This window comes from Choloepus didactylus, chromosome X (assembly GCF_015220235.1).
Source record: "Choloepus didactylus isolate mChoDid1 chromosome X, mChoDid1.pri, whole genome shotgun sequence".
NCBI lineage: Eukaryota > Metazoa > Chordata > Mammalia > Pilosa > Megalonychidae > Choloepus > Choloepus didactylus.
Window position 1 is genome coordinate 22,907,182 of NC_051334.1, and position 20,279 is coordinate 22,927,460.

At 36.6% G+C, this 20,279-nt stretch overlaps 2 protein-coding genes and 1 non-coding gene across 4 annotated transcripts in view; 2 read left to right on the forward strand and 1 right to left on the reverse strand.

Annotated features, from left to right (window-relative positions):
* Positions 1-20,279, forward strand: part of LOC119523721 (zinc finger X-chromosomal protein) — a 725,297-nt gene that overhangs the window by 466,781 nt on the left and 238,237 nt on the right. The gene's annotated exons all lie outside the window — the stretch shown is intronic.
* Positions 7,496-20,279, reverse strand: part of KLHL15 (kelch like family member 15) — a 34,154-nt gene continuing 21,370 nt past the window's right edge. For both annotated transcript variants that reach the window (XM_037822538.1, XM_037822540.1), the window contains one exon: positions 7,496-12,809. In XM_037822538.1, coding sequence (XP_037678466.1) covers positions 11,700-12,809 — 1,110 coding nt within the window. In that variant the 3' untranslated portion in view covers positions 7,496-11,699. The remainder of the gene's footprint in view (positions 12,810-20,279) is intronic.
* On the forward strand, positions 14,472-14,573 carry LOC119523873. Its single transcript, XR_005214681.1, has one exon. It is a non-coding gene; the product is annotated as a U6 spliceosomal RNA (small nuclear RNA).

The window sequence follows — 20,279 nt, forward strand, 5'->3', positions numbered from 1 at the left end:
ACTTCCTGCCCTGTGATTACTGGGATTGTTCTGTCTCAATGTAAAAAGACAGTAGGAAGATGAGGACAAGAGAAAAACGCAGGAACAAAATTGCGTGCCTCATAGTATAGCTCCTTGGAATTCAGGGGGAGGAATGCCCAGTCTGGCTAGTAAAGGCCTGACTTTCGGAATCAGGACACAGAGGGAGCAGGAACAGTGTACCATTTAAAAATCTTTTTCCAGTTGCTTTCTTTCATGAAGGGAAGCCTAACTATTCTATAAGGTGAAGTGTGAATGTGTTTTTCTCAGCCTAACTCCATTTGTCTGAAAATATTTTTCAAGAATGCTTATATTGTCTGTTAAACAACATTATTTTAATGGGTTTTTATTGTTTTCCAGTAAGGTCATGGGATATTTTAGTGGAAAATTGGGAGGAGTTTCACTGGGGGCTGCAAGATCCACTTTTTTCTCTTACCCTCTTTTAACAACGAAATCTGCAGATCCATGGAATATTCATGAATATAATTTTTTTTTTTGCTTGACATCTGCTCCCATAGCTCTGTCAGTGAGGAATTCATCATTCCCAAAGCATTCCATATGCTTTTCCACTCTGCATTTACCCATGCAATTTCCCCTGGCAGAGTTCCTCTTCATTTTTTGCCTCTAGCAATTTAAGAACAGGATGTTTCGACCCTCCCTTGTTTTGAGCCCAAGGACACTGTGACTCTATGTTTATGAGCACAAACATGTTAATCAGAATTATATGAACATTCATGAAATATTATGAAGAACATTTTCCTGAGCCAACTCAAATCAATGTCTCAATATCAATTTCTATATAATACAGGTAAAATGTTTCCGGTATTTTCCCATGTTCTTATTTTACTGAAATTATTTTCATCTGGAAATTTCTTATTCATATAAATGTCACCATGAAGATTTGTTTTAAAATTTGTCCATATAAATTTTTTTCATTTTAACTTCTTACAAGTGAGTTTGCTTTTATGGAAATTATTTCTACCAAGTCAATTTCCCTTGCAAATTCCACAGGCCTAAATTTTGTCAAGAAGATGTGATTCTTCCAGTAGTTTTCAGTGAATAACTAATGTAGCAGACAGTAGTGGGGCCCTGCCCTTGTCCCTCACCATTCAGGACAGGAGGGTGGGGGTTGGCATACAAGTGCAAACACCTGCAACTCTCCACCTGCGGGCTTTCAGCCGCCCAACCTGGGCCAGAAGTGCTGGGGAGTTAAAGTCCCTGGGGACCACCCTGAGCTAATGACAGATGAGAGTTGAAGGATAGATACCCCAGCTACCTCATCCCTCTGGTGGGATGACTCTGAGGAATGTCCTACACTGTCTTTCTGAGTTCCCCATTTTCCCCAGTGGAAACCTGCTTATTTGCTCCCTTCCCTCCTGTGCTTCCTGGAATGACTGCTCAAGTAAATTACTTGCACTCGATTTTTTGTCTCAGGGTCAGCTTCCAGGTGAGTCCGACCTAAGATTACCAGTGTAATTGTGTGAAGTTTTTACCATTGCCAGTTATGTTGAGTGGATTGTTTTTACCAAGTCTCATTTGCCCATGTTCAGTTTTTAAGTCTCAGAGTTAACAATTTTTTAATGAATTAAAACGAATCTTCAGCCATTTTCTCATTCATATTTTACGATGCCATTTTGTGTTGATTATTTCTTCCAGTACTAGTCATTATACACTGAACAGAAGATTGATAGATTGTGTTTAACAGAAGGGTTAGAACCTCCTGCCTCTGTGACCTCCCTGTGCTTTCGCACATCCTCTCTTGAAAACCCTTTTCTGTATTCTCTACCTAGAGAAATCCTAGTCTCCATGACCATGTGGAAATGTTAATTTCTCTATGAAACTTTTCCTGATTCTCAACAGTAATTGTGACTTGCTAAGCTCCCATAGCATCCTGCTTTTTCCTATAAATTTAGTGCCTTTTTCTGCCTTGAGTTTTAGTTGTTTATGTTTCATTAGGTTGAATGCAGAGTGGATCTTACGGGGGTTTTTCCCCACTCCCACCTAACTTCACTCCCACTAGCACCCACTTAATAGATATTCAATAAATTTGAATGTGTTTCCCTACAAAGAAACTTCTCAAACCAGAGATCTAAGTAAAATGCTCTAACTTTTGAACAGGTTTCCTTTTGAATCTGTAATGTATACCATGACTTTGTCACCATTTTTCATCAGTTTCTCCTATCTCTCAAATTTATTTATTAATCACTTTGCTTGATCAGAATTCCCATCCTTTTTGCTTTATCTAAATTCTATTTTGCTTTCCACATTTAATTAAATTTGATTTATACAATTTTTAAAAATCGCCATAGCAATTAAAGATAACCTAGTCGTTTTGACTAGTATATTCAAGTGTGACAAAGCATATAGATTGATGAAGAATCCTTAAAAATCCATAATGAAACACCAAAATACTGTTGAAAATGCATAAACGACATGAACAGGAATTCACAAAACATACATGGCAAATAACGTGAAAAAAATTTCTCAACACTATAATCAAAGAACTAGAAATTAGAATACCATTTTTACCTATTAGATTGCTAATGATTTATTTCTTCTTTAAGTATAACACCCAGTGCTAATGAGCGTGTGGTGATAAACTCATATTTTTTTATTATTATTAAATTCAGTTTTATTGAAATACATTCACACACCATACAATCATCCATGGTATACAGTCCACTGTCCACAGTATGATAACATAGTTATGCGTTCATCACCACAATCTATCTCTGAACATTTTCCTTACATCAGAAAGAACCAGAACAAGAATAAAAAATAAAAGTGAAAAAAGAACACCCAAATCATCCCCCCCATCCCACCCCATTTGTCCTTTAGTGATAAACTCATATTTACTACTAATGGAGATATACAACTTTCCTGGAGCTTAATCTAGCAATGTATATAAGGGACTTCAAATAGTTCATATTTTTATCTCAAAGTTCCATTTTTAGAGAACTACATTAAGAAAATAATCAGAAGTGTGGATACTAGATATATAATGAAAAAGGAACTTTAAAAAAATAGAAAGTCTCACAATAGGGGCATGGTGAGATAAATTAAATTATGCTGTAGCCCTATTATGGACTACTAAGTAATCACTAAAAGTATTTTCAAAGAAATTTTAATGACTTGCAAAATTGTTTACAATAAAATTCCATATAAAAACACAGGATACAAAACTATAATTACACTATGATCTCAATTATACTCTGATCTCTAAGAGACAGTTTTCTGTTGACTGCTTGTTTTCCTGTGTATGGCTCAAGCTTTCCTGTTTCTTTGGCATGTCTCATCATTTTGTTGTTGAAAACTGTACATTTTATATAATAGATTGTAGCAATTCTGGATTCTGGCCCCCCTACCCCCAAACCAGGGGTGGTGGTTCTTGCTGTTCTTTAGTTTGTTGTTTGTTTAAGTGATTTGCCTGGACTAATTCTGTGGAGTCTGTCCCCCCTCCCCCATTCAGTGTGCAGCCACTGATGTCTTTTTGTTTTTATTCTTGTTTGTATTTTTAAGTCTGGATTCCCAGGGATCACCCCTGAGTCAGCATAGCTTAGTGGTCAGCCAATGATTGGTCAGTAGTTGTGCTTAAACTCTTTAAGCCAGTAAGTCTTCCACCTTTGCTGAAGAATCTATGTGGCTTGGGGAATACATTCAAAATGTGGGCAGTTCCCATGTTATTCTGGCTTTTTTTTTTTTTTTTCTGGTTTGCAAGGCCTCACATTCAGCCAGCGACAAGTAGCACATCAGGCCCTCTTCAGTCTCTTCTTAGGTGCATGAAGCCTTGTGCATGAGCACTGCCTTCCAGACCACCAGGGATAAATAGGATCTTTTCAAGGCCCCTTTGGCTGTCTCATTCCCAAGACCTCCCTGTTAAATTTTGTCTGCTAACCTCAATCAGTATTGAGACCTCAGGCTAGTTGCAATGCTGAGCTTCTCTGACTGCTTGTCATGAAATACATAATTTTCCACACTCTACTCCAAATAAAGTCAGTCCCCTCTGACAGCCCTAGAACTTTTGCACCACAAAGCTGGGGGAGGGGGAGATGGGATGGGAGCAGCTCAGGCCAAATCATCGGACTCCCACTGTCCTTATTGAGGTCCAGTAGATTTTCTTGAATAAATGCTTCTCAAAATGTGTTTTCTTCCTTTCGTAAATGTCCAGAGTCTATAGATCATTATTTTTGACATGTTAGTTCAGCTTTATCATTGCTTTTTAGGGAGATTTGCTGAGCTCCTTACTCAGCCATTCTGGAAGTCCCCCTCCTTAAATCATACAAGTTGTACAAATAAATTATACAAATTTATCCTACTCCTGGGGGTGGGGGTGGGAGGTGGGACCTTCCTTGGGATGTGAAATCCACAGGCTAATGTCACCTTGGTAAAATGTTGTGACTTCAGCCTGGAAACTAACTGGACCTGCAGGAGGACATCCTTGTTTTTTCTTTTTTACCAGATTACGTGAATTAGCGGTCCTCTGTGCTTGTTTTCTTTCAAATTATTCCTTAGCTCAGCTTTTTCAAGAACATTCAGGGGTCATTAATTTCAAAGGATATTAATATATGTTCCATGAAAACAAGAGCACAATGGTCAAGTGTGGCTTACACTGAGCTAAACAAAATCCCAAAGTTTCTAATAGCAGGACCTCAGAGGCTTTAAGATGCTGTTTGTTGAGATTCTCTAAGAAAAAGAGATGATATGTCGCATTTCCCAAAATTACTGTGACCACTGAGCACTCCACTGCCCCAGCCACCACCCCCCGCCAGAAGATTTTGTGGGATTCTGCAAAACACCCTGTGGTCTATTTTACTTGAAATTTTCAGCCTGGATGATAGAAGTATGTGTTGACAACTGTGATAGCTGTATGGATCAACCTTCTAGATATGGAAGTGGTGGTACCGGAAATGGACAGAAATCCCCCAGGGAGATCAATTTTTGGACAATCAGACCCTCTAAAACAGTTGCCCCTCCTCTCCAGGAACATTTTATTGGTAACCTTCCAGGTTTCTGAGTTTTACTTTTATCAAGGTGGACCTACCATGTTCCAGACATTAAGTCTGATTCTTGGGAAATAAAGACACAGATCTACCCTCAAGGAGTACAAGTAAGAGTGATATAGAAGACAATTATAATCAGGTGTCAGAGGAGGTATAGTCTAGGTATCCACGAGGTGTAAGGGTTAAGACCAAGGGGACAGTTAACCTAACCCAGGTGTGCTGGTTTGTTATATTATGTCCCCCAGAAAGAGCCATATTCTTTAATGCAATCTTGTGGGGCAGACTTATTAGTGTTGATTAGGTTAGAAACTTCTGATTGTTTCCATGGAGATGCGACCCACCCAACTGTGAGTGACACCTTTGATTAGGGTGTCACCTCTTGATTGAATGTTTCCATGGAAATGTGGCCCCACCCATTTACTGTGGGTCTTGATTAGTTCACTGGAGTCCTATAAAATGAGCTCACAAACAGAGGGGCCTCAGAGCAACTGAAAGTGACATTTTGAAGAGGAGCTGTAGCTAAGAAAGGAGAAAGCCATTTTGAAACCAGAACCCTGGAGCAGATGCCAGCCACGTGCCTGTGCCTTCCCAGCTGACAGAGGCTTTCCATATGCCAACAGTGTTCTTCTGTGGAGGTACCCTATAGTTAATGCCTTACCCTCCACACTTTCCGGCCTTAAGACTGTAACTTTGTAACCAAATAAACCCCCTTTTATAAAAGCCAATCCATTTCTGGTGTTTTGCAAACGGCAGCATTTGCAAACCGGAACACCGGGGGATTAAAAAAAGACTTTACAGAGGCCAGGATGCCTGGGTCGGTTCTTGAAGGCCAAGAAAAGGAGAGGGGAAGAGCATGTAAAAAGGCAAGGTTTGGAATAACAGGATATATTCAGAGAACTCCAAGTAGCAGTTAGAGCACAGGTTATAAATGAAGCTGAGCAGATACAAAGGGAACAAACGCTCAAGGACCTTGTATGGCATGCTAGTGAGTTTGGATTTTATTCTCACAGTGAAGGGGGATTATTAAAGGCTGTCAAACATGGAATGTCAGGACCAGATTTACCTCTGGAAGCAGTGTAGAAAATGGATTGTGGAGGTAGAGAATGAGAAAGAAGGTTTCAGAAGGAATCCAGCAAGAATGATGAGGTGTGAACTAGGGCAGTATGGATGAAGAAGGGAAATTGAGAGGTGAGAAACTGATAGGACTCAATGAACTAAAATGTTGGGATTAAGAGGGAGTTATTAGCAGACAATTCCCAGGTTTCTGACTTGAACAACCCCAGGCAATGGTGGAGCCACTTAATATGGGAAATACAGGACAAGGGATAGGCAGGTTTTGTTTGTTTGTTTGTTTTTGGTATGGGGAGATAATGTATTCAGGTTTGCACTTGTTCAGTTTGAGATTCCAATAAAACATGTGAAAGATGTTGGGGAGATGGTTGGAACTCTCGGTTGAGAAATACAGATTTGACAGGTATCAGAATATAAGTTGTAGGTGAAGCCATCGGTGTGGACAAGACTGTGCAGGGAATGTATAGACTGAGAAGAAAGCAGAGACAAAACCCCCTGGGGAATGGTAATATCTCCCTCTTCTGAGTAACTAACTATAGCATTTGTCTGCAACTCATATAGAATAAACATAAACATTTAGCTCGATGCCTAGTGTGTGCAAAGCATCATGCTAGATAGGGAGGGTACACAGAATAAAGAAGGTCTTTTCATCCAAGGAGACTACAATCTAGTTGTAGAGAAAGTTATATGCAACTATTTTGCAAATGAAATGCAAGAAGAGCTATAAATGCGTTGAGTGTAGAAGAGGCAATTAATTCAACAGGGGAGATAACACAGGTTTCCTGAGGAGAGGGTTCCAGTTGGGCTTGAAAAATAAGTGGATTGTGACAAGCAGAGAAGGGGAAGGAAAGGCAAGTAATTTGATGTGGCTTCAGAATGGAGTGTAGGAAGCCATGGAGAGAGCTGAAACTAGAACGGGGGCTTGAGGACAGGATTAGCAGGTTAGCAATCCCTCTGAGGTTTCTTAGGAGCTCATTTTAAAGAAGGCATGCACCTGTGTATATACAAGTTCTTGCAATGCAGCAGATTAATTTCTGCCTAACTTCAGAAATGCCTTTAAGAACAGTAAGCCAAAAATGCTAAAGACAATTTTAAAATCACCAATGAAAGTTAAGACTTGTAAATGTGTTTTCTCAATTCTATATTTCAATCCTGCAAAACTCTGTTAGTGGAACTTCAATTATTTGGCTTCATTATAAAATTGCCACTGCATGTAAGAGTATAAACAATTTCACTCCAATGCCCTCATGTGAATCTGCGGCTGAAAGATTGGAAGAAATCATATTCTCATGGCACTTCCTTGGCATGCTGAAGGAAAACAAAATGTACACTGCTAATCAAGTCATTAGTGACTTTGAAAGTGATGGATTATATAAAAGATAGTAAATAATAGAGATAAAGTATAATTTAAAGATTAAAAATATTTTATTTAAACTTTTCTTCATAAACACTTTTAACATTTTTTTTTCAATTTAAAAACAGAATGGATAGCATAAACATGTCTGAATAGTTATATCCATGGCTTGGGAAAAATTACCTGACAAAAATGTAAAGGCTTTCAAAACAGGTATAAAAGGCAAACCTTAAATTATTCTAAGATTTTTATATTGGCCCAAAGATTATTTGACTACTGGCCCAAAATGTACCTAAAAGGTCAAAATATTTTTCTATAGACAAAGTATGCCCAAGAGGTATATATAGGGCATATACAAGTTAGGTAGAAAATAACTCTCCGATCACCTCACTGGAACATTCCTTCAGAAAGCAAACATCCAATCCTTACTGGTACACTGTAATAAAAGTATTTAATGTAATTGTCCCCAAAGATGTAAAAAGAAAATCCAAGAATATTATGGGGAACAAAGCTGATGGCATTCTTTCAATGTTATGTGTGTAATATTGAAGTTATACTGGTATACTGAAAGGATTTGACTTCCATGAGTTTATCTATCCAGCCTATGCCTATTGAATATTTGACTTTATAAGCTCTTGATAAACTAATTTTTCAGGACTTTTCATTTTTAAGATAAATCTTTTTTAGAAGATATTTATTCCCAAACCAACTCTAATCCGGTTGAATTTATGATCCCTAAAAATGTTCAGAGTACAAAAACAGATCAAAAATGTATAATAGGCAAACAAGAAAATGGCACTAGCAGTTTTACTGCCATATAGCCCTCAATTATATCTAATTTACACTATTATCTATGTTGTGTTTTACTTCAGTCTAAAACTTTAAATTATATATTCTCAGAAGAGCTAGTCTTTTCTGAGAGATAGCTTATAAACTGAAATAACAATTTATATTATAAACTGAAATAACAATTTATATTATAAACTGAAATGTTATGACCTACCACCACATATACATATATAAAAATAGTCCCACTGAACGTTTGACATGTTTAGATTATGCAGCTCAAATAATTTGTTATAAAATATTTTAAAGCTTAGTTTCATGTAATTAAGACAAAACTCTCCATTTTTACCACTTCTCCCACACACATCTATGTGTGTCCTTTACTATGACTTGAGCAGGCTTCCCGAAATGAGGTGTCCAAAGGTGCTGCTTTAGAAAGGATAAATGAAGGGCTCAGTCAATAGTTCACAAATTATTATAGTAACACTCAGAGCAGAATAATGAGGATACAGAGAAAGCTGTGTCAAAAAAAACTAATATTTCTATTAATTAAGCTTTGCTTTTAAAAAAACCAGTAGTATTTCTTCCAATACAAACTTCGATGTGAGAATTTATGAAAAGGTTGTAGTGCAAGGATTTTCTTTAAGTAGATTCAAATAAAAATTTAGATGGTCAAAGACATGGAAGGAAACAGAACAAACATTTCCAATTAAGATGCCATTAATGAAGATCAGTTATTTTTGTAAAATCTGGCATTTAAAAATGTAAAGCAAAAATTAACACATATAAAGATCAGAGCAGTTATACTGTATAGTTTCAAATCTCCTACTGAATTTTTTAAAAACTATTTTGAGCACATACATTGTATAAAACAAAAATGGTGCCAAATAAAGCACACAAAAAATAAACTTGAAAAAAATTCTATGAAAAAATTTTCCATAGTTTAGTATAACAAAAATAAATCTCTTTTAGCAATTAAACCATAATTTTAAAAGGGAATGTAAGTTAATCATGGATTTAAAATAACCTATATTAGAACTATGTATAAACAGAAGAGTTTTCTCATACATTCAGAACCCAAGCAAATAGCAACTATTCTTAAAGCTCAAAACTGATTACAGCTAACATCAGGTCAGATATGACTTACGTGAAGCTGAACCCAGAGTTAGTTCAAGTTAAGATTTCACAAAAGTTTACAAAAATTGAACTTTGACCTTGGCCTTGTATCTTTAAAATGTAAGACCAAGAATATTCAATTGTTTGCCCAGATATTATCCTAACCAGGACCATGAAGTCATTTTAGCATTAAAAGAGAACCACCACTGGAGTGTAAAAGCCTTTGATTATGGGTACCCTGTTGAATGAATCTTTCAGTCTTTTCCTGTAAAAGACGTCAAACAGGAAAATAATGAAGATGCTATTTTCTCTAAAGCAAAACAGCATAAACACCAAATCAACTAATACATTAAAAAACACAAATGGCTAACCTGATTCCTAGTTTTCAAAAGTAAAATAAAGATATTTTTAAAATGTAGAAAAGACTTTTATCCATATTACCCTGGGAAACAAAATATCAAATTTTATTTTTAGAAACTGAAAGTAGATGATGGGTCCACTTAATGAAAATTAAGTTGCTTATAAAAAAAGAATATAATTATTGATTTCTAAAACCAATGCCATTTTTTTTCTTTTTCAAAACCTGGTTGTGCACCTGACTGTTTCTTAACTCCAATGTCTTCAGCTTTGGAGTTTTAAAATCAGATTTAACTTCATAATACTAATTGAATTGAAAAAAAAAGTTCACATTTCCATGACTTCACTTTTCCATTTTATGTTCAGTTCAGTGGTGGCAGCAGCAAAAAAAAAAAAGTGAAACTAGAAAATTTATACAACAGCCATATAGAAGGCATTGCAATATTGCACCAATATCCTAAGATCTGGCAAGTTCTGCCAGTTTAGGTCTAGTCTGTATCAGACAGCCTCTACTGAGGAGAAAATGGCATCAATGCGAATGATCTGCTCCCCATTTATTACTTAATTTTGTCAACTATACTTTTGACTTTGAGTTCAAAGAGCTGAAAGGTGCCGTTAATCCTAAAACACTATAAATGCTTTTAAATGACTATTCTTGATCCATCTGTACTTTGGGGTTAGTTTCCTTCATGCTAGTAGCTTTTGGTAAGTAAAACAAAAGCTGACGGCTTACATACCCAATGCCACTGGTTATTCTGTACTGAATAAACAAGTAGATATGACCAGTAGGATTAAAATTCTTTTCCTTACCTCTAAGTCAAAAACTGAGCTCAAATTTTCTAAGGATTGCTACCTTCCATTCACTAACAGATGCAGCAGCCTTATTTAATGCAAAGAATGGGAGTTGCACTTACTTTTAAGGGGGTCTTTATTTAGGAGTCTGATATTACCTAAATTCTCTTTAAAAGTGCTTGCATGCTGCAGGGTCAGGGCTTGTCATATGCCACTCCAATTCTCGCTAAAAACAGGGCGACATTAAACAGACTGCAATGAAAAACATTTTAAAAAGGAAAAGACATAACATCGATAAGAAACATTAATGCTTACTTTTGAAAATAAAAATATAAAATGTTAGTTTTCTTAAATCCATACATGTTTCAGGAATATAAAGATAATCGAAATACCACTGAATCAGTATGGACTGAAGATACGCTACTTTGATACCAAATGAGGACTCCAGTCATTTTAACTTTCTAAAAATATTAATACATGAAAAGATGTTACATCTAAAATTCAACAAGTATGGCGAACTGTGTGTGCAAGTGCACTAGCTTAAAAATATAGAATCCTAACAACACATAAAAGGGGATGTGCCTTATATATTTATAGGATGTATGCAAGTATGGATATATTTTCACTAACACAATGCGGATAAGAGAAGGCAGCTTAGAAATAGTGTTTTGAATATAAAAGTTAATTTAGTAGAAAATTTATATTTTTGCATTTTCAGCAAAAAGCCATGCAAAAAAGGTCAAGAGTTTTAAACTTCTAAATAATAAAACCAAAAAGTCTAATAGACTGAAAAACACTGAAATAAATGTCCAAAAAGATTTCAGATAGAGATGGAAACTGAAATCACATCCAGTAACACTTATCAGGTCTTTTCTTAGAAGATTCATGAGTCCTACACTGACATCTTGAAGAAATGTTTAAAGCATAAAATCAACTTCCCAGATAAGTGGATCATTCTATTAAACTGCTTCTGGAAGTAGTTTCAAGAGCTAGCACGTAGAATTAACTTATTGCATGAGTTGGAGGCCACTACAAAAGAAAAAAAGGGAGGGAGAAAAGGATGCTAGCATAAAATGAAAACTTCCTACAATATCAGACCAATGGCTTTGATAGTAAAACTGGTGAGGCTTTTCTTTATGTTTTTAAGTTAACCACGATATCACAAGCAGATGCTTTATTTGCCTTTTTTAGCAAGGAAAGTGTCCTCAGTTGCAACGTCTAACCTCGTCCAGTACATATTCAGGAAAATGCAGGTTGCATACTTGTAAACCATCCAGCTTGCAGGGCATCCGAGGGTACTCATCTTCCTTCCATTTATTTTCTTCAGGATCAAAAGTGAGAATGGAATCGCTGTAATGGCCATTATAACAAAGGCCTCCAAGAACCATTATTTGTCTGTCCAGCACAGTCACACCATGGCCGCTTCTACCGATAGGCATGGATGCCAAGATGGTCCACTGATCAGTCTCTGGATTGTACATCTCTGTAGAAGGGCATCCCTGAGATTCAAAAGAGGCCCTCAAGATCACACAGACACCACCAAAGACATAAAGCTTGCCATTGTAAGAAATCATCTTGTGAAAGCATCTTGCGTAATTCATTTTGCTCTTGTTCTCCCAACAGTTGGTAACTACTTGAGTTCTCCTGGTCCGTTGCTCCACAGTCCCTTCCTTACTGGGGTCAAACACACACACTTGTTTGGAAGTGGAAGATGAGGTGATTCCACCAGTGATAAACAGCTTGTTATTGAGCACTGTCCCCTCATGTCCATATTTGTTGACAGGATAAGGATCCACGAATTCCCACTTGTCACTAGTGATGTCATATCTCTCGGTTGAATAGAAGGTCTCATCCCTGGTTCTTCCTGCAACAGCGTAAATGAACTTTCCAATAACGCCAACTGCAAATTCGGAACGTGGCACAGACATGTCTGCCATTCGTAGCCAAGAGTTTTGTCTTGGGTCATACCTGAAAACTTTCGAAGAAGCATGGAATTCACCATCTGGCCCCAGTTCCTCCCCGCCCAACAGAAAGACAAAGTTATTGACAATAGCCAGGCAGTCTGGTCGTAGGGGTACTTGCGGGCCCTCCAGCTCCCACCAGACTCTTGGTTTCTTTAAGAGTAGTATTTTGCTGTTTACCATGCTATGTCCAATCATTCCTCGGAATACTGTAGTTTGGGGTTTGGCAGAACGGATACGGCTAGATTTTGTTTCCATCAAAGGTTGCTGGTGAACATTCTGAAAGTAATTCAACGCTTGGTCAACTTCAAACCGCAGCTGTCGGGAGTATCTATAAAATTCTGATGTCTTAACCTAAGAATACAAGTAAAAGAATTTAACCAAGGGAAAAAGCATCAATGGCAAAGTATTAAAGTCTACTAAGATGATTAGTTTATTATTTTAGGCACACTTTACTAAAACTTCCTGTTAAGAGCACATGCTTTTTAAAATTTTTTATTATATTTGCATTTTTAATTTGCATTTGTAATAATCTATGCATATTCCCAAGCTTTTTAAAGTAAGCGAGTTATTTTTCACACACAAATGGTACTTCCAGGCATAAGGAAATTCATTCAACAAAACGTATTTTAGTAGCTATTATATCAGGTTGTGGACTACAAGTGGGGGGGAAGTGAGGACAAATACGATGCTTCACACTAGAGGAAACCATGTCTATGGTTTTTTTTAACCACAATTAACACTGTAAAAACAAACATGACTGAATAATTTGGGGAACACTTAGTGAAAATTTAAGTATATACAAAATTCCCAGTAGGTTTTTGACAAAGAGACTTAGTCTGACATCATCATCTCCCACAGTAATAATTCAGTTAACAAGAATAGGTCAACATTTTTCCCTTTTCTTTATGGAAAGAGAACTATCAAGTTATGATTAATCTGTTACCAAGATCTTATGAAGCACTTTTAAGTATTGTCCCAAGTGCTGTGAGGAGAGATGTAAGATGTAGTCCATTCCCTCAAAGAACTTAGAATATATTTGGGGAAATGAAAACAAATATGAATTTACCAAAAGTAAATGAGTCAGTTGACAATTAGGATGAAGCTGTACAGCGTATCTGTGAATGCTACGGAATTTCAGTTGGAGAACCAACTGACGTGGCCCCAAAGACTCAAAGGATACTCTGAGAGAGAGGAAGGAAGTCAGAGACCAAGCAGAAAAAGCCTGTATCATAACATGGCAAGAATGATGTAAGAGGGTCTTAAATTTGGAAAGCATAGATGAGATATTATAGAGATATAATCTACAGAATTCCCTGACTGATGTGAAGTAGGGAAAGGGTGAAAACATGAGGATTCAAATATGATTTCTGGATTGAAATTCAGGTGATAGAGTGGAGTTATCATTAAAGGAAACAGGGAGAACAAGCTGGTTTGGGACAAGTATTCAACCACTGGTGATGAATTTTGAGTTGCTGGTAGGATGCTGAGGTGGAAATGCCTAGGAACCGGTTGGAAATCTGGGATGACAGCTTGGGACAGAGTCAAGACCAGGCATAGATACTTATAAGCTTTCTTTCCTTCCTTTTCCTCTTTCCTCCCCTCCTTCTCTCTCTTTTATTCATTCATTCATTTCCCACGTTAGTCCAATAAAGTATCTGAAACAGAAAGCACCATAAAATTGTTTTTAAAAGGTTGAGAACCCCTCGTCTAACTACATAAAAGAAAACTGACATTATTACTGCACTGGGTGTTTTACATGTGCATCTCATGTTAAATTATTTCTCCTGTGCAACAGCAATAACCATCCCTGTTTTCCTGATAAGAAAACTGAGGCTTAAAACGTTATGTGACTTGCCCAAGTTTATTACACGACTAAAACCAGTAGAGCCAGGATCTGAACCTTAAACCAGGACAATCTACCCCAAAGCTCATGCAATTTCCAGTATAATACAGTGTCCATTATTCCTTAGAAAAATCTTCAAATGACATATTCATTAAAAACACTTTACATGCTTGCTTCAGCAGCACATATACTAAAATTGGAACGATACTGAGAAGATTAGCATGGCCCTGCACAACAACGGCGTGCAAATTCGTCAAGCGTTCCGTATTTTTGAGCTAGACACAAAAGGACAAATACTGTATGATCTCACTGATTTGAAACAATTAGAATAAGCAATTCTGATTCATAGAGTCAGAATCTAGACTATAGGTTACCAGGGGATGGGGAAGTTAAGGCTTAAAATGGACAGGGTTCCTATTTGGAATCATGGAAATGTTTTGGAAATGGTGGTGATGGTAGCACAACAATTGTGAATGTGATTAACAGCACCGAAATATATATCTGAATAGGATTAAAAGGGGAAATGTTAGATTGCATATATGGTAACAGAATAAAAAGATTTTTTAAATCCATGGAACTACCCTGTACAAACAGTGAGCCCTAAGTTAAACCATGAACTGTAATTAATAATACAATTATAAAATGTGCTAACGTCAATTGTAACAAATGTTCCACACCAATGCAAGGTGTTGGTGGTGGGGTGGTGCAGGGGAATCCTATATTTTATGCATGATTGTTCTGTAAACCCCCAACTTCTCTAATAAAGGAAAAAAATACTTCATGTGTCCAACAATTGAGCCTAATGACCCCTCTCAAACAAAAGATGGTATAGCTGTCCCTATATCAATAAAAAGAATCAACCATATGGGACACGATGATTGGGCATCCAGTCCAATTTTTCTAAGACAAAATAACAACTGTGGGAGAAATCACAGCAAACAGTGATTAATGGTAAACAAGTAATTTCAATAAAGAGAATGACATAAGAATAAAGCAAAAATCTGAGGAAGATCTGAGATCTTAACTTTTACTTCACATATAAAAAGTTAAAGTGAAGAACAAAGGAAACAAACTGAAAGCCAATCTCTTATGAGAAACAATGGAATGGTAGACAACCATTGAGGATAACATCGTTGAGTATTTATTAACGTGAAACGATGTTCACAATATACTCAGTTTTTAAAAGCAACAATACTCTGGTATTATCCCAATTAAATAAAATTTTATGTGTGCTTGCTTGTGTTAATAAGTGACTATTTCGAATTTCACAAACATTTTTGCATTCTTTGTTTCTCATGTATCACAGTTATAAAGAGAAAAACAGAGTTCTTGCCATTTAAAAAACAGGACTCCTAAAACCACCAAAAATATATTTGATGATTAGTAAAAATGAGCATCTTTGCCTATTTTCATTCTTTGTTCATTTCTTCTTTGAATTGCCTAATAGTGTACCTGACCCATTTTTCTCATCTTTTTCTTACTGACTTGTAGAAGCTGAGGCAATATCCTAGAAATCGAGAAGAAACAGAAACCTCAAATCAAATATTTAAGTGCCTACTGTGCACAGCCAGTGGTCTCAGAGCTACACAGAAGTAACAGAATCTTATCCAACATAGTAATTAAGCACCACATCAAGCAGCACAGTATAGTGATTAAGAATCTGATTCAGGAAATATCTGACTTTGCCACTCACAAGCTATGTGATCTTGGGCATGAAACTCAACATCCTCAAGCCTGTTTCCTCATCTGTATTATTGGGATAACAAGAGCACCTATACCTCATAACCCGACAGGAGTCAAGTGAGATAATCTATGAGGAAAGGACTTAGTAAGGTGCCTGTCAAGTGGTAGCATGCAAAAAAAATATTAGCTGTTACTAGCTATTATTACTGACCAGGGGATATCTGTGTAAGTCTCTCAGCTTAAATCAGTGCACCTGATGACGTGTTTTCAGTCTGTGCAAAAATTCTGTCTTTCAGAAAGCAGAAGAGAAATAAGAGAATCGGTTACTTTGGACCTAATCCTCCCCAGTAAAACTTGACGGGGAAAGTGCAAATAGCAGAAACCTTTAGAGAAAGCTGCCATGTTATTTAGAAATCAAGAAAGGAAGGGGAATGCTGCACATATTGGATAGACAGATTTCAAGTTTTTCAAAGAAAAATTAGGATGGATTCCAACATCAGAAACTGTAAGGAAGCTCAAGAACGCTTGGAGGCTCTCAAAGGCATAATACCGATGGCACAACTGAAAAACACACTGACGAGGGGACGAAAAGGGGAAAGCATCTAAAAAATCGGACACAGCTGCAGAGAACTTTCTGGAATTCAGATGTTAAGAAACCATTTATAACACATTTTTTAATAGGCACATAAAACAAGTATTATAAGGAGTAAAATGGAGCTTTAAGAATATTGTGAATAAGACTAAAACTTTGGGATGAACTGTGGGTTTACAAAGATCCAATATTGAATAAATGGCACTTCAGAGGTTAAAGTAAAAAGAAGTACAGGAAAAAGTGAAGCTTCCTCCCCACCCCTAAACCACGGGGTGGTTAACGTAATATTAACAAATGACAAAGAGAAACGTCCTTTTTCCTACTTTATTTCCATTCTCGGCTAAGAATGTTTTATTCTTTCCAATCTGAACATCAAATACAACTACTAGGAAGAAACTTAAATCCGAAATGGCTGAGGGGGGGAAAAACCCATCTAGTTATTCTAACAGAGTTCAAGTCATTCGATCTCACAAATCACGTCCTGTTATACTGAAAGGCTCTGCAGATAAGGTAGCTTAATTGCTTTCTGTAATCTGTGTGGAATAGTGAAGAATGGAAGAGGCCTAGAAGACAGACAGATTTCTGAACTACAGATTGGATAGCTTGAGATTGATCCTGGATTGTTAAAAATATATAGTGAGCACTTTAGAATAAGAAAGTGCTAAACACTAGGAGGCAGCACAGACTCACTAAGTAATGCCAACACCAACACTGTTTCTTGTTTAATTTTTGACGATGTGACAGCACTGGTAGAGAAAGAGAGAACCCATGACTTCAACAAAGTAATCAACAAAATCTAATCATAAAGAAAAGAGAAAACACCAGGGACCCATGAACCACCTGAAATTGCAGCAATAATTGTGCTAGTGCATTTGGAGGGGGTAAGGTGGGGTGGTGGAGAGTCCACAGCTTTTATCAGATGCTCGAGGGATACATGAACTCCAAATGTGAAGCTTTAACTGGATAAAATTGTGGACTGGATTAAAAGAATAGACAGTCCCACCCTCTCTATTCAGGTGAAACCACAACTGAGACCTACTGTTCGGTTCCATCACTACACGACCACATCTGAAAGACAATGAAGGGATCCAAAATCACAGGAAGAATTGGTCAAACAGATGAGGAGTGTTTCAACCCAAGAGAAGACTCAGGAGAAAGATGGCAACTGTTTTCAGAACCAGTAAGTGGAAGTTAGGAAAATTTTAGGTCAGTATAAGGACAAGCTTTGTAATTAGAACTGTCAAGGTAATAGATGCTCACTGTATTACTATTTGCAATAGCACAGAAAACTGGAAACAACTCAAATATCTATCATAAGACATTGGATAAACTCTGGTACACAACTTATGCAGTCATTAAAAATAATGAGGTTTAACAGCCTCTTCAAGAACATCAACCAGATGCAGCCCCCTTCCCTATAATGTAGACACCCCTTTTCAATATGAACAGGTTAGGGTAGTCACTGCCCAGATATTCCTGAAGATTAGGAAAGTGATCAAACAAGAGGAAGGGGTAGCAACAGACAAGATAGGATTTAACACTGAATCTTTATATAATTTTTTTTTTTTTTTTTTTAGTTTCTAGGGTATTAGAATAACTAGAAGGAAATAACTGACATGGTAGAACTGTAACCCATTACATTCTTTGAAATTTGCTCTACAGCTACTTGTTAAATTGTATTTTGAAAGCTACCATCTTTCTGTATATATATTACACAATAAGGAAATAACTGAAATTGCAGAACTGTGACCCAAAACATTCTTTGAAATTTGCTCTATAACTACTTGTTAAATTGTACTTTGAAAGTTATCACCTTTCTGTATATACGCTGTATTTCATAATAAGGAAATAACTGAAATTGTAGAACTGTAACCCATAACATTCTTTGAAATTTGCTTTCTAACTACTTGTTAAATTGTACTTTGAAAGTTATCACTTCTCTCTGTATATTTCACAATAAAAATGAAGTTAATCCATATGCACTAACACAGATGTTCAAAATATTAAATGAGAAAAACTACAGAACCATATATTTAATATTCTCAAAAAATAAAAATGGACTGTTTTACACAGTCAGCAATATATGCAGGAGAAAACATCTGTATACATGTACAACATACAGTTACCAGCAAGTTCTTGGGGGATTTTCCCTTTTTAGGTTCTACACAGGTCTGTATCTGCTTTTACAAGGACCATGTATCTCTTCTGTAATCAGAAAAAAGGTCCAAGGCACACTTTCTCCCAAAGTCATGAACTGTCTGCCTCTGAAGTCAGCGAGCCTGCGGCCCCTGGAGGGGGTACTGGAGAGGATTCCAAAGTCACACCAAGGACAAGGCAAGAGGGCCTCTGGCAGCCTCCCACCTTCCAACCCCAGGCTCTTGCAGATTCCATCAAATTGGTTCAACTTAACTACCCTTAATCATTTTCTTGTCTTTAGGTTTACACCCACTATTCTGGTTCCTTTGTTGTCTCCCCGTTCATGCTATTCTGCTCCTCTAAAACCTGGATTCCAGAGAGTTTACCAGAGTCATTTCAAATCCATGTTTAAGTCCAAATCAAAGCTATATATCTTAATCCAATTTTTTCTACTTCTAAGCCCCCCAATAATTTGTGTCTTTGAGATAGCTGATTTTTCCATATAAAATCCTCTGACCAAGAAATGTAGCTCCTACTTCTCTCCACCATGGCGGGAAGTTCTAGATCTGCCTTGTTTTGCTACTTATTGTTGCAATTCTCCTCTAAAACCACAAAAAAATGAGCAAAATCAGTTTCTTCTTTCATTATGGAAACAGCGAATTAATACCTCTCTGACAATTCTGGACAAAGTTTCAGAAATACTCTGCTTTAAAACAAAAAGCATGGGGCTAAAACTTCCCATGTGAACGGAATCATTTAGAATTCATTAATGAAGGGAGCCATCCAAAAAGAAATGTGTGGCTCATCTTTTCATAGGAAAAGCATTTCTCCCATTCACGTAAAGTTTAACTATCTGTGTATCAGGCGCTCACAAAAGAGATATGGAAAGAATGACATTTCTCTCATGTTCTGAATTATTTTCCTTATCCTTTCATAGGATTAAAAAGCTGTCTTGTTTTAAAACTTGGAAAGAACAGTCACTCTATCACTTGCCTTGCTTTGATACTTAACAAAAAAAATTGTATTATGAAAACATTTCGTCTTATTCTGAATACCAAATGCCAGAAAATATACATTACCTCTTGAATTAAAACAGTGGTCTGAAAATTTAAATTGCCCATTTGCTCCTCTAATCTTTTTAGTTTAATGTAACTGTGCATGCACATAAGCATGTAGTTAGCAAAGGAGAAAATGCGAGGAATGATTAATTCTAAATGTGGTTCCAGTAAATATATATTAAGTCAAAGAAATAATAGCTAGCCCATTTCCACTGGGCAAAAATTCCATCTATTTCTCCATTCACTGTCAAAATGTTATAACTCATTTATTAAACTCTTAAGTTATTAAAAGTAATGTGTATATATCACTCTTCATTTTGAGAGAATTCAAATGTAACTTGCAATGAAATTAAAATGGGCATTTTCACAGAGCTTACTACCTTTATTTGATTAAAAATCTGGAATTTAAAAAAATCTACTCAAATTGACTACAGTCTAAAATTATTTGACTTTCAGCCAGCCAATTTAAAATATTATCAGCTGTTTCACCTTTTGAAATGAGTTTTAAA